Source organism: Amphiprion ocellaris, chromosome 7 (assembly GCF_022539595.1).
Source record: "Amphiprion ocellaris isolate individual 3 ecotype Okinawa chromosome 7, ASM2253959v1, whole genome shotgun sequence".
In the NCBI taxonomy this organism is placed as follows: Eukaryota; Metazoa; Chordata; class Actinopteri; family Pomacentridae; genus Amphiprion; species Amphiprion ocellaris.
In genome coordinates this window covers 25,405,182-25,419,914 of record NC_072772.1, presented here as the reverse complement: position 1 = coordinate 25,419,914, position 14,733 = coordinate 25,405,182, and the positions used below count along the sequence as shown (strand labels likewise).

The 14,733-nt window shown below is 38.0% G+C and overlaps 1 protein-coding gene across 3 annotated transcripts in view; it reads left to right on the top strand.

Annotated features, from left to right (window-relative positions):
• sez6b (seizure related 6 homolog b) overlaps window positions 1-14,733 on the top strand; it is a 284,944-nt gene that overhangs the window by 161,154 nt on the left and 109,057 nt on the right. For all 3 annotated transcript variants that reach the window (XR_008602221.1, XM_055011999.1, XM_055011998.1), the window contains exon 4: window positions 4,666-4,855. Coding sequence is in view for 2 of the 3 variants with exons in the window: in XM_055011999.1 (XP_054867974.1) it covers window positions 4,666-4,855 (190 nt within the window). In the remaining variant the exon portion in view is untranslated. The remainder of the gene's footprint in view (window positions 1-4,665; window positions 4,856-14,733) is intronic.

The following is a 14,733-nucleotide window of genomic DNA, read 5'->3' as shown; positions in this document are numbered from 1 at the left end:
GCATGGCTCATTGAATTCATAAACACTTTGCAAACTGTTCAGTCCAAAGCCATGGACACTGTCATTAAAATACAAACACATTTTGACAGAATTTTTTTTTGTATACAATGTTTACCATGCAACATAATGCTAATTACTGTCCAAGGGAAGCCCTTATCTTGATGTCTGGCAAGAATAAAATGTCTTATTGCTTATACCATATGACTTGTCAAAAGTGCATAAAAGTAGATTTTTAATTGCTTGACAGTGAATAACAATAATGGTCATCACCTCTTGATAATGTATGGATTTAGTTTCACAATAGTATGATATCATTGAACCAAACACAAACTTCTAGTTGTGACTATAGTGATTCCAATTTTGACCACCCAACCACATTAGTCCTGCTTGAAATATGTCAACAAGTGGATAAACTTTGAATGGTTTGCCATGACATTCTATATAGTCATTCATTATCCCCAAGGAGATGTGACATTATAGTGTCTTTAGGGATGCCCTGGCTTTTTCTGTGGCACCACAAGATCTTGTTTTTGATTTTGATTGACATCTCTCAAGCTTTTTCCCTGAGGATTGGCACGAAATCATTTGTAGTGCCTACAAAGCATTTAGCACAGTGTAGCTGTACTTTGTATTTAGTGCTATTTGGCAAAGAATACTAGCATGTTAACATACCACACCGAGATGGTGAATGTGGTAAACATTATACCAATATGTTGTTTGCATTGCCAGTGTTAGCATGTTGATGTTAACATGCTAAAGTGCTGCCTGGACCATATATTATCTGGTTCAACAGTTCTATTAGACTATGAATGTTTTTTTCATTTGCAACTGCTTCTATAAGAAATGGAGTTAATTAACTGCAGGAAGTGAAATTGACAATCAATTCATTATTCATGCTGCATTCTCAGTTTGACATCAGCACAACAACAATGAGCTTCCAAAAACACAGTTGTGGTTTTTAATAGATTGTGTTTGGGAACTTGTTGACATGTCTCATTTTCTGCTTATATCTTAAGTTGCACTTACTGCAGCCAGCAATTCTGAGTTGAAAGAGTATTGTGATCCATTATGTTGACAGAGTAATAAGTCTTTTTCTATATGTGGGTTCACCCACCCATGGCCATGTTTGTGAGGTACAGTTATACAGAAGCTGGACTGGTGCCAGGGCAAATTGGATTACGTCTCCCAATGTTCCCTCAAGTGTTTTATTATCCCTGTGCTGAAGGCATAATGTGATTACTTGGTGATGCCTTTTGTTCAGCACACTATTATCCTGATGCTGTGTCCACAAGTTCATTAACAGCACATTATGACTTGTTATACACAAGTACACTGCAGAGGCCGCTGAGCTCGTACTGTATGAGTCATTCATGTTGCGTTGGGCTGGGTAAGCTCCTACTGTACGTGGGTCGCAAGTAAAGTGCACTGTAATTGAATAATGGACTCTATGTGCAGTATATTACATAAACAATATAAGTGGATTTAAGTGATAACAGTCATCACTCGTTTTACATTTTTACCAAACTGCCTACCTGTGGCATGAGTCACAGTTTGTAAAATGAGGATGACAACATGTAAAGAGCATGGCAATTGATCTGGCAAATCAATCTTAACATCCATTGAGCAGCTTTTCTTCACAGAATTTTCAGTTGAATTTTATCATCTTTACTTGTGGCTGGAAGTTTGCTCTGTTGTCATAAAGACAGCTTTGTTGTCATCAAGTGTTTAACTTTCAGTTTTGACTAGATATGAAGTAAGACTTGACTTTGCTGAAAACTCAGAACTGTCCTTTCCTGCAGTCTGTCCCAGAGTTTCTATTCAGAACTTAGTAAAACTCCATTATAAGGATGCTGACTGCAGATGTCATCATCTTCACTTGACTATCCAAAGCTCCAGCTGTAGATGTGCTGTCTTAATCACAGTAGAAGTAGATTAATCCTGTCTCCTCAAAATTAGATTTTTAAATTATTTTTATGGCTTTATTGGCAGGACAGCACAGAGAGGGAGAGACAGGGAAATGGGGAGAAGAATGGGGGAAGACCTGTAGCAAAGGGCCATGGGCTGGATTAGAACCCATGGCCGCTGCATTGGGGACTATAGTCCCTGTTTATGAGTTGCCTGCTCAACCTGTTGAGCTACCAGGGTGCCCCAAAATTATACTTCTATGCAACTGGACTGCATTTGAAGGTAGTAAGAAGGGTTTCCAATTTAAAGAAGCTGCAAAGCCTGCAGATAGGAGGGGTAAGTGGAGGCATAAGCTAGCAACATTACTTTCACCCAGGAGTTCACCAAACTCAAAACTACACACACACGCACGCACGCACGCACGCACGCACGCACGCACGCACGCACGCACGCACGCACGCACACGCACACACACACGCACACACGCACACACGCACACACACACATATGTACTCAACCGACCACTGTATTAGGCACACCTGTTCAATTGTTTGTTTCCAACTTGCAAAGCTACAAAATCTCATATACAATACAGTGAATGGGATTACTGATTATTGTGCTGACTAATTTTGGTTTGCTTGGTCACTGTATGACAGTTACAGAAGCTATGTGTAAGATGGGTCAGTAAAATCCTGAAATATGTAGGTAGGTCTACACTAAGAAACATTGTTCATAACAGAAAACTGTGTCTTTCTGACATTTCAATATGAAATAAACAAAAATATCAGACATACTTTTTCACTTGTTATTTTTAATACTATGCTCTGAAAATGTTTGAAGTGGTACCATTCTGATATGTCTTAGTGTTGACCAAGGGTTAAATATAATACATCTGTTGTGCAGTATTTCACATGAAGTCAATGAAATGTATTCTATTCTTAATACATTCACATTATATCAAATATTAAGTAGGTCAACATTCTTCACAGTGTTGTCCCTTCCCTAACAACAGTCTAAAGTCGAATTTTGATCTTTTCATATGAACAAGCTGTTAACTGATGCCTGTGTCCTGTCAGTTGATTCCCATCCCTACACTTTCCCACAGCTTTTCTCAGGGGAGCTGTGGATCCGTCTCTCAGCCAGGTGAGACTGGATGCAGTTGATTTGATCTATGGAGGACCACATCAAGACAAGACGCCTCCTTCCTTTTAACGCCTGAATAAAGATATACCTGCTGTGATAAAAAGCTGATAAAAAGTGACATTTCTCACCAGACATGCTGTCAGCAAAGAAGACAAGATGACAATTTCCGGGCTTATCTACAGCGTAATCACTGAGCTCTACATTGTCCTTTTAGCTTTTCCCATATTTCTTACTTTTGATTTGTGCAAAACAAACCTCCAGTGCAGTTTGTTATAGTGCATGCGTATATGTTCATGATGAAATATTACAGACTTGGAAGTTGAAGATCACTGTCAGTCTGTGAGATCAACGTTCTTCACTTCACTCAGTGCCTTTTTTCACAGCAAAATTATTGCTAAAGTGCAAACAAGCCCTTGAATTGCACAAGTAATAACCCCTCCATCACAAATTGTAAGTGCAAATAGCTTCAAATGTAAACTTAATCTATGAAGCCTGGCACTTCTGCACCCTGAAGCCCTTTCATAATACCAGCATTTTATTATCTAATCGGAAATTGAAAAACTCTCTCTGCTTTGCTGTGTCATTTGCTGATGACAGTTCACAGTGTGGCAACAATAATGGCTGCCACTCTGAATGGATAAACTGTGCAAAGCCTTTATACCACTTTTGAAATTATCCAGAACAAAAGTGGAGAACTGCTGTTGCAAAGTGAGTGAGTTGGGTGCAATTTTGATGCAAATGGCCATGACTGCAAATACATATTACGTAAATATTACAATTTTCATGTCATTTACACATACAATGGTGTGACAGGCAGAAAGAGGCATATTTTTGACCAGCTTATTAATAAACAAGACTTTGTAATAAGTTTTTTTGTTCAATGCTGCAGAATCCTGCAGTGGTACTAGTATCAATTTAATACATTACATCAAGTAAGCTCTGTTAGGGCTCATTGTCCTGCTGCTGTATGACTCCTTCTCCACAACAATGTGAATCAGAGTATGAAGCATGCCCCTGATGAATGGAGGGCTGCTTCTCCTCAGTCAGGGTGGAGTTGATTGATTGCAGGTGCTTCAGTTTCATTGCTGTCCCAGACGCAACGAGGAATGTCAAATATTTATTTTCAACATTTTTTATTTTTATTACAATGTAATAACGTCTTCTTTTCAAATGTTTGTAGATCATCAAACTATCTGATTTTTTTTTTTTTTTTTTTTTTGGTTTGCATGGGAACCACAGTCTCAGTCTTTTGGAACACACTGCACGTATGATATGTGATATGAAGAAAATGAAATACTGTAGATATAGATACGTAATGCACAAGAGTGTAAAAAATTTTAAAATGTGTAATTACAATTTTATTAAAGCACAAAAAGCAGTTTTGGTTTATCTGAAACCAACAACCTAACTTCTACTGACTTCCAGGTTTGTTGTAAATTAGATGTGAAAAAGAGGAGCAGGTGATGGCTGAGAGGAACATTACTACAGACTACAACAGGATATTGCCTTTATTGGTTTCCTGCTTCAGGGTCTGAGACCTGGGAGGATGTGGATCTTTTCTAGTTGTATTTTTATCGGATGTACAAGTGGGCTAACCCCTACTCTGTTTTTTGTCAGGTGATGAATGTGAATCTATCTGAGGGAGACAAGGTGGTGTTTGAGGATGTGGGCCACCGGGAAAACACCATGCTGGCCAACGAGTCCATTCTGATGAGGGGGTTGGTAGTACGAAGCCACAGCAATCAGATCTCTATCCGCTTCCATAACCCGAGGTCTCAGGCTGGATCAGTACTACTCAGATACCAAGGTAAGATTGAATCATAGAGCACACTATTTATACTAGAATTTTGTGAAAACAACCAACATTATATTTAAAGAACATTTTGTCTCTTTTTGTTGGCTGTTGTTGATGCATAACTCAGAGGATAAAGCACAGACTTGGACACAGCCTGCAGTGGCCATGAACATTCAACATCAGTTGCTCATTTCATACATAGAGAAACCTCAAACACTGTTTTAGTCATATGTTCAGATGCAGAAAGCAAGACTACCTTTGGAAAAATACATCAAATAGGAAAGATTTATAATACCGTACAAGTATCCACCAAAGAAACAAAGTATCCACACCTTCTCTCGCCATCACCCATGTTGTTAGATCAGGGGTGGAGCCAAAGAAAGCAATTAAACCCCTTTCTGTAGGGAAGCAAACTACTTTTGTCAAGTACAATTCAAACATAAAGGTGTAATGGTCATGAAAACGTCAGGCTCAAGATTTTTGAAATAACTTGGCTTGCTGCTTGTTATTTGTACGTAGTTGCTAATATGTCTTAGTTTGGTAAGAGAGAAAGCATGATAGCTGAGAGACAGACTGGGAGAGACACAACCCTTAAGTTATTGATTGTCACTTATATTCTGTTTCATGAAAGGACAAGGAGAGGCATCATATTATTTAATGTCTGCATGAACATTAAAAGGAAGGAACCTCTGAAACATAGGCAGTAATAGAGCTACTTAGCTATTAATTGTTTAGCCCCTTAGCATTCATTTTTATTAGTTTTTTCCTTCGAACATAGCTTTAAGATTACTTAAATTATTGTATCTCTCACAGTAAATTTTTTTCATTCAGTATATCAGATATTTGCATGGAGAAAAGCCCTCAACCAATTACTTGTGTGGACCACCACTTTTTATTGCTCTGTGAATTAAACACCTGTGGCCAAAGGCATTTTGCTTATTTCAGGTTTTCAGTCTGTCCATCTAATTCTCATGAATACTCAATTTCATTCAAATGACATTCTTCAAATGTGGGACAAATTTTGGTCTCAAGAATGAACATACTGAATAGGACAAAATTATGAAATGATGGCATTTATATCCAAAATGTCAATGGTCGTCAACTTCACTGTGGTCATCCCTCTGTTCCATAAAAACACTCTTTTTTTTAATTTTTTTTTTTTTACTGCTATTCAACACCATAACTGGGGAACAGAAGGAGACATTCTTATCATATTTTCACTGGGGCGGCATGTGCACTGGTTAGCACTGTCACCTCCAATGCCAGCCAGGGGTCATGAGTGTGCATGTTCTCCCTGTGCATGCATGGGTTTTCTCTGGGTTCTCCAGCTTCCTCCCACAGTCCAAAAACATGCTGAGATTAATTGGTGATTCTAAATTCTCCTTGGGTGTGAATGTGAGTGTGCTTGATTGTTTCTCTCTCTGTGTAGTCCTGTGATAGACTGTTACCTGTCCAAGCATCCCTTGTCTTCACCTTAAGTCAGCTGGGATAGACTCCAGCCCCCCATGACCTTACAGAGAATTAAGTGGTGTATAGATAATGGATGATTTTGGGTGTCACCTTGAAACTGGGGTGATTGGAACTTCTGTGCTTCTAAAACAACCAAGTTTTGACATTTTAAGTGTCTTTTCAACAAAAAACACATTTGAAGCATTATTGTCTACTGTCAAATCAGATTCACTGGCAAAGCATGTGAAGACATACAAAGAAATAGAGTTTTTTGTTTCTGACAGTGACCTTACACATTTAAAAGTCTTTACTACATGTATTTTGAGTTTAAACAGAGATGGATATGAATTGCATCTTAACAGGTTCGTAGAGTCATACAACTATAAAGTGGTGCTTCGAGTTTTGCGGTTCTTTTGAACTGACATGAATATATTACAGATGTCTTGTGCACCATTCAAATACATTTCATCAATGTCTGCCTGATCATTAGAGACTTTGAAATGTGCATTGCCATTTAAAACTTTATTTTTTTCAGTTGTGTTTTGTGTATTTGGTTGCACAGCATTCATTTAATAATGGCAGACCCACCAGTGGGATACTGTGTTATGAAGTCAGTTTCACATACTGTACAATAACATCCTGTTTGGATGGTCAGTCCGGTTGATTTTAGTTACTTTATAGTAAGCTTACAAAACAATACTATATTTTATATTTAATTTGTTTCTACTATAACTTTTCTATAATAACTTCTCATTCCTGACTTCATAGAAATATCTGTTTCTTTTCATCAAACATAAGTTGTTACCCCTTAAATTATTGGCCTATGTCAGATTTCGATTTATAGTGATTTTGATTTTTTTTTTCTTTCTGGCTGGAAATTACATGAACAAGTGATAAAAGCCAAAAAAAAAAAAAACTGTCAACAGTGATTGATTTGAAAATCAAGACTGAGCTTGGTGATCCAGTTTGTTAATCAGGCAAGATGAAAGAATCACCAGAATGGATAAAAAACATCTCATGCCTCGGTGTATTCTTTGGATTGGAGTTCACGATTCATCTCACATGAGATGAAGCATGTGAAGTCTACTTGTCTCGTATACCTGGCAGACTGTAGCTGATGTGCAGCTGAGCTTATGTCGTCACTTCTTAACTGAAATGTGTTTCTCTAGGGAAAAAAAAACAAAACAGTGGGACCATCAATCAGCCACGTGATTAACACATAAATAATCTTTGCAACTGCTTTATTTATCAGCTATCATAGAGATGTTCAAAAAAGACAGGACATTCTGAGATGCTTTATCCTGCAGCCAGCTAGCGACAGAGGAAAGACCTGAAAGTCATTTTCTGCAGCTGCCTTTGTTTCTTTGAAAAAATAATCCATTAAGGGTTTTGTAAATATGTGATGGTGGTTTACAGCCCAAAGGAGACTGGGTTAGGTCTGGTTCCAGTGGTCAGATTTGACTGTGACTGTGAGAATGCACTCCTTCATTTATCCTTGTTTCCAATGATTGCCCTCCAAAGCTCTGATGACATGTGCAAACTTTTCCCTGTTAAATGGTGCCATCAACATAATTTCCTGCTGCTAAAAGCAATCTATCACTGGCCAAACAGGAGAAATGAAAGAAAAAGCTTTGATAAATGTGTGTGTTTGTGTGTGTGTGTGTGTGTGTGCGCGCATGCGTGTGTGTGTGTGTGTGTGTGTGTGTGTGTGTGTGTGTGTGTGTGTGTGTGTGTGTGTGTGTGTGTTTGTGTGTGTGTGTGTGTGTGTGTGTTTCAGCCATCAAGGGACTCCCACAGCTACATTACTTATTCCACCTTCAACCAGAGGTACAACATGACAGACAGAACCATCCATATTCCAAAATCCATGGATGTATTCCAAGAACAGGTGTCCAGCTTAACTGATGACTAACAGAACACTGGATAATTGCAGCAAAATGTATTTGTAAGAGGGAGATGCCAATTCAAGTGGAAATTTTTTTGACAATTTAAAAATAAATGATCAATTGATTACTTCAAATACAACTAGTAGCACAGACATGTCACATAACAATCATAAGGATTGGTATCAAGGGCTGGTCCAGGCAAATTTTCATGAATTGATACCAGCGATAAAAAAAAGAAAAGAAAATGAACTCCCACTACTTCTGTCAGGGAACTCTGCTGTGTTTTGCGCACCTCAGGCTGCTGGTTCTGCAGTTCTGCTCTCCTTTACCACAGCAATGCTCTACAGTGTGAGAACTGGGCTACATGTGGGAGTGAAAATTTGTGTGGAAATCTGAACTAGTGTCTGCAGGATGCACGGATAAGAGGAAGGGAAGTAAACAAACATTTAAGTAGCAGCCTCTTATTTTTAAGCATTGCTGACGGTCACTCGTTAAAATTCCAGATGCAGCCAACATTAGGCTGTGAAACTTCTCTGATATCTTGTTTAATCATCTATTCTAAGACAAAGAACATCTTCAGCCCTTTTCAGACATGGCACATGTAACATTGCTACTTTAACAGTCTGTTAAAGTTGCAGCACTGTCTTTCAGACTTTAGTTACCTTTACGTTTATTTTCGTCCATTCCCAATTTTGAGGATTTTTTGCAGGTGAAAGAAGGCTGTACTAGAGACTTGTTTTAAGTGTGAGACCATGGCATATCCTGGTCAAAAATAACTCCAAGCTCCCCTCCAGTTTAATCGCGGATGACAAGGTGTTTTTTTCACACAGACATTTATTCCTGACGTCATGCCAAAGTGGTGAAATACTACTGTCAATGCCCTGAGAACTGAATAAATAAACATACAAATATGAGTCTGAGCACAAATTCAAAAAATGACAAAAGAAATGCAAAATGAACACAAACAACAGCACAATATAAAAATAAGCAGATGTTTCATACCTCACTGGCCGCATAAAGTTTGGGGTAGAAAACTTCCAAAAGAAAACATTGCACTCTTCTTCAGTCCTCTCATGCACTTGTAGAATTAACAGGTGTGCATCTAATATAAATGACCTGACCTCAACAAGGTAACATTTTTTCCACAGAAAGGTTCCCTTTTTAAGCAATATTCACCAATGCATGTTTCTTAATCCTTTAAGCTTATTTATATAAAACAACAAAAATACTGTTTTATCAATTAAATTCTTCCTGTTTTTAACTGAGAAATAATTAAATTAACTTAAATTGCATAGCTGACTTTGATGGCAGCTACATAAACTTTCACACGTAACATTTTGGGCCAGAAATATGAAGAATAAGGTGTGTACCACCTTTACTCAACATTTAATCGAATTTAACCTTAAGATCAGATTCACTATTGGTGCATGAGGCCACAAAAGGTTTATTGTTACGGCATAATAAGAAATCAGGAAAAGCACAGAATTTCAATCAGGTGATTGACAACAGCTGTTTCATTCATAGTTGCTCATTCATCAGTAGTGTGGCTACATGCTGACTAGTTACAGATATACATCACAATTACACAGTAGCGCCTTTATACACCCCATCATTAGTACCTTAGGCCAACATTGCTTTGGCTGCAGGTCCTTCCTTAGCCCCAGGCTCTTTCTCATGGGCTATATTTCTGATATTTTTAATTTCATTAACATCTAATGTTCTGCATTTACTTTGATTTGTAAGGGGTGATTGGGTCCCCAGCGGGACAACTTGACCGCTGGACCTTGGTTGCATAGAGAGCACTATTAATGAAGCTCAAATGGTAAATTCCTTGATGGATTTATCTCTGGCTTACATGTAAATGCATTATAAGTCTGGATGGAGCGCGTATAATTAGTATCATGAAACTAAACATGGTTATGTGTGATCCCCAGAGAATGAATCCTGTTATCTATAACACCTTGCTGTGATCTAGTACCACCACTGGACCAAAAATGAATGGCAAAAAAGTGAACATACTGGCACAACAAAGGGAAAAGCACTAAAAAAAGAAAACATGCACAAATTTACTATACTTTACAAATTTACCAACAAGCAATTAAAAAAAGAAGAGCATGGCTACAGTAATAATCTGACAAACCACATGTAAGAACTTGTCTCTCTGTAGCTGAGGTAACCAAAAGCCTTGGCCAGTCTAAAAACATGCTAGCATCAAATAGTAGTGACCATATTTTAAATGAAGGCACAATGCTGGTCTGTCTTTTTTGATAACTGGTAGATACAAAGTATGATGATGCTCTTTGTCAGCTCCTCTGTCTTCATATGAATTTGTGTGGTTGCGGGGAGAGAATGATTTGAAAGTGAGAATCAAAACTAAACAACTCAGTCATCTCCCCCTGAAATAGTGATTGTCCTCTCTCTCCCTCCCTCTCTCATTCTTTCACATATTGGTCTCTCAAATTCTTTCTTCTCCTCTGAGACAGTCTATTCTTTGTTCTGCCCTGCTAGAAACTGGTTCAGCATAAAAGCCTTGGTCTATAGGCCCACATAACTGTCCAACCCATACATTAGTGCAGCGTTGTATTTGCAAGTGCTCTAAAGAGAACTTGGAAAGTGTAATTGTCAAGAAAAACTGTAATAGATTTCTATGGTTTAAAAAGCAGCTTTAAAGCTATTAATAACTGAGAGTGTTTGCTCACCCAGGCTCCCTTGATATGTGCATTTGCTACACTTTGACCTGAAATATTCCACGGATGTACACTGCAGTAATCCTCTATTTTGTGCCACACTATTCAAATCACTCTCCTCCCTACCTGGCTGTTTGTCTGAAATACTGAAAAATGGGGTTGTTGATCAATGCATTCAGAGTTCTTGGATTGTAATGGCTCGAACAGTGAAGGAGTGTGTGTGTGTGTGTGTGTGTGTGTGTGTGTGTGTGTGTGTGTGTGTGTGTGTGTGTGTGTTGGCTGAGACAGAATTCATATTGAGTTTCTGGAGACACTTATTGTTCCCAAGAAAAGAAAGGAACGTGCAGGCCAGTCAGTGTAGGATAATGACTGACAACCACTATGGATATGTGATTGTATTCATAGTTGAACATGCTCAGAATATTCTCATGCAATAAGCCACTTCTGCGGTGCATCCAAAATCCTTCCACATCCTGAAAAAATATTTGTACTTAGGAGGGAACTACTATAACATCTAAATGAAAGCAGAGTGCATAATAAAACACAATACATTCTAGTTGAAATGGAGATAAAATCTTTAGCTGAGGTTCAGGAGTAGAACCACACCTCGGTCACTCTCCTTCCTGTTGTATGTCTATACATGCTGCCCTTCCCATTTGTTTGTGACCCGCACACCCTCCCTATATTTCTGCCTCCTTTTCCTGTCTTCTCCTTTTCCTAGGGGGGTCCGCCGGCCTGGGAGCCGCTGCTGATCTCCGACTAAGCTTTGCCCCACACCACATCAACTCAACTCAGTCATCACCAACATAACGCTCATTTGCATAAACAATCAAGCTTCAAATCAATGGTGTGGTCCTTCTAGTGAAGCAGTCTCAAGACATCGTGAGTAAAGAAAATAGTAAACAACCTTCAGAAATGAAAGGAAATTTAATACACTATATACTGGTCTTCAGTAAGCATCATTGATGGCCACTTTATTTACTAAAGATGACATAGTTTTATTTTCACTAGAATCTTTATTCTAAAAATCTTTTTAAAAATTAATTATAGTAGTTAGTAGCCATTACGAAAAAAAACTAAACTTCAAGATACTCAACAAAGCTTTATGTGAAACTTTACTTTTATACTCACTGACTTGGAAAGGCTTTCAGTCATAAAGCCAAAAGTACTGAAAGACTGTGGTCATAATACTCCCAGTACTGATCCAACATTATCATTTGATCTATTATAGCTTTAATTGGGGCTGGGACTTTAATGCATCAATTTTGATGAATTAATTACAGAAAAAATAATGCGTTAAAAAATACCTCATTTAATCACACCTTTCTCAGTTCCATAATTTCTGGCCACTGGTAACACTGATGAACACTCCAGTCCAGTAGGTGATATTAATGAACCTGAAGTCTGTTTGCCAGGAGAGAAGAAGATGCACAGGATGCACTGATTGATGTCAGTGCACAAGAAAGTTTGGTGAACAGTGATGGAAGACGAGATCGTATTGCTTGGCTTGTTGGGTGGAAAGTTTTCTCTTGAAAATCTTACTGATGTCAGCTTGTGGGCATGTCATTGCAGACCACTAGCTGGTCACATGACAGCCCTTCAGACCTTCAGTCTGGTAGAAGCGTGGGACCAGCATGACAACTCGGTCAAGCTTTCTCTTTTATTATGAAAACATATACATATTTTAAACTATATTTCTGAAAGCATTTGAGGCGAGAATAAGCTGCTGAATGTGTCCTTGTGTTAGTTCAACAAAGGCTAGTTTAGACGTTTGACGAAAGTTTTGCGATGCGTCGGACCTCCACTCACCGCACCAAATTTGCATAAAGCAGAAATTAAATTACTTCATACAAATGATCTCCACACCGTAACACAACCAGCATGCAATGCAGTGTGTTTCACATAGACAGTGAATGGGAAACAAGAAATTGACGGATCCTGTGGACACGTACAATATGTTAGCTACCACAGTCCTGGTACTGGTAAATGGTGTAGCCATCCCATAATAGACTGCTTTTCAAGACATTTAAAGTGCTTGAGTTTACAAAAATTAAACTAATTAAAATACAGCTTCAGTTTTGTCAGAATATCTGTAGCTTGATTCAGTGATGTGTAATACCCTGTGACTGTACATATCTATCTGGTGGACTATAATTATCTTTTGAATGTCCTTTAGTCATTTCAGAATAAAATAATACAATCCTGCTTTTTGCACCTCTCCACCTAAAGAAATAAATCCTGATTCTAAATGTTAGTACAAAGTAACAGCAGCTGACAGCTTGAAATCCAAATTACTGGGGTCAATATCTCCTTTTCATATTCCAATTTAGAATACAATACATTTGATGGAGATGACGTAAAGGGAATTTAGGAACTGATTCTTCATCTAATCACTTGACTGAAAGTACTCAGTGATCTTCCGTTTGCATCACAGGAGGTGGTGGGATTTTGAGCTAAATATGAAGCAGTGAATGGCCCTGCTCATTCCATCTCTTGGATAATTATAAACCGCTGACATGCTGACAAATTAATTTAAAATGAGCATGTATCTAATATTCTTTTGGTTATTATGAAGATGTAATTGCAACAGGATTTTCTTCCATTAATTAATTATGAGAAGATGTCAAATATTTTTTTCCTGCACTTTTAACTGCTATATTAGAAGTAACACAAACCACACACACAAATAAAGTTGGGCATTCAAATGAATCTGTCAAGCTTTAAAAAGACACGGGGGGATCTCTTCAGAGAGAAAATGCACGGTGTAGAGGAGAAAAAGACGTTCGTGTTTGTATCTTTATACTTTGTGTTTCAACCCTTGCTTTCATTTTGTAAATTAGTACACCTCATATAACTTTATCATGACCTAACATGTGAGGGCAGTTACTTGTCCTTTTATGTACTTTGCTGCTGAGCACTGACTTTTCCTGTGTTAAGGTTAATGAGCTGTTGATCCACAACAGATACTGGATCTAATGTGGTGAAAGAATCACCCTGAACAAAGGGCAAGACTGACATACACATGGTCCAATGGCTACATATTACTATCGGGAAACTCACTCACTCCTTCTCTTTCTTTGGGATCTTGTCATTCATCACTGTGACAAACTGCAGGACATTTTTGAGCTCTGTCTTTACTTCTGCAAGTGGTTGTGTTGTTGTCATAGACATGCAGGATTTTACAGTATATTGCAGTAAAACACAGCTTGTAAAAATGTGTCAGGTGCAAAGGAACAGGCCAAATCTGCTTGGAGTTCAGAGAGTCATCTGGTATAGATGTTTGTGATAGCATCTCTAGATTACATTCCGATGGCACTTGTAACCAAAAAGATATTGCGGGATGGTAATATTTTCAAATTATCATTTATATTGTTATTGCAAAGATACTATAAACATTGCAATATACTTTTAAGTCTAAGTCAATGTCACCAACTCCTGTGCGGCAATAACTTCTGTCTATACTGTTTTAGAATCCCTGTGAATTGCTGTCTTTAGGCACCTTTAAATCAAAAATATTTCTATGTACAGTACATTTTAAAGCCTGACTTGAAAGCCTTATCAAGCTGCTCAAATGAGAACATATGTTTTCTGTAAATTCGTCATTTCTCTGCATCTTGCATTAGACTGTCCAAACACAGAATATTGCATCTAAAGCAGGGGTGTCAAACTCCTTTTAATTTAGGTTCCACATTCAGCCCAATTTGATCTCCAGTGGGCCACACCAGTAAAATCAGAGCATAATAACCTATAAATAACCACAACTCCTAATGTTTCCTTTGTTTTCATGCAAAAAAGTCAGTTCTAAAAATGTTCACATTTAATGAACTGAGTGTCTATAAAGGCACAAAACATTCAGTCTCAGGTATCT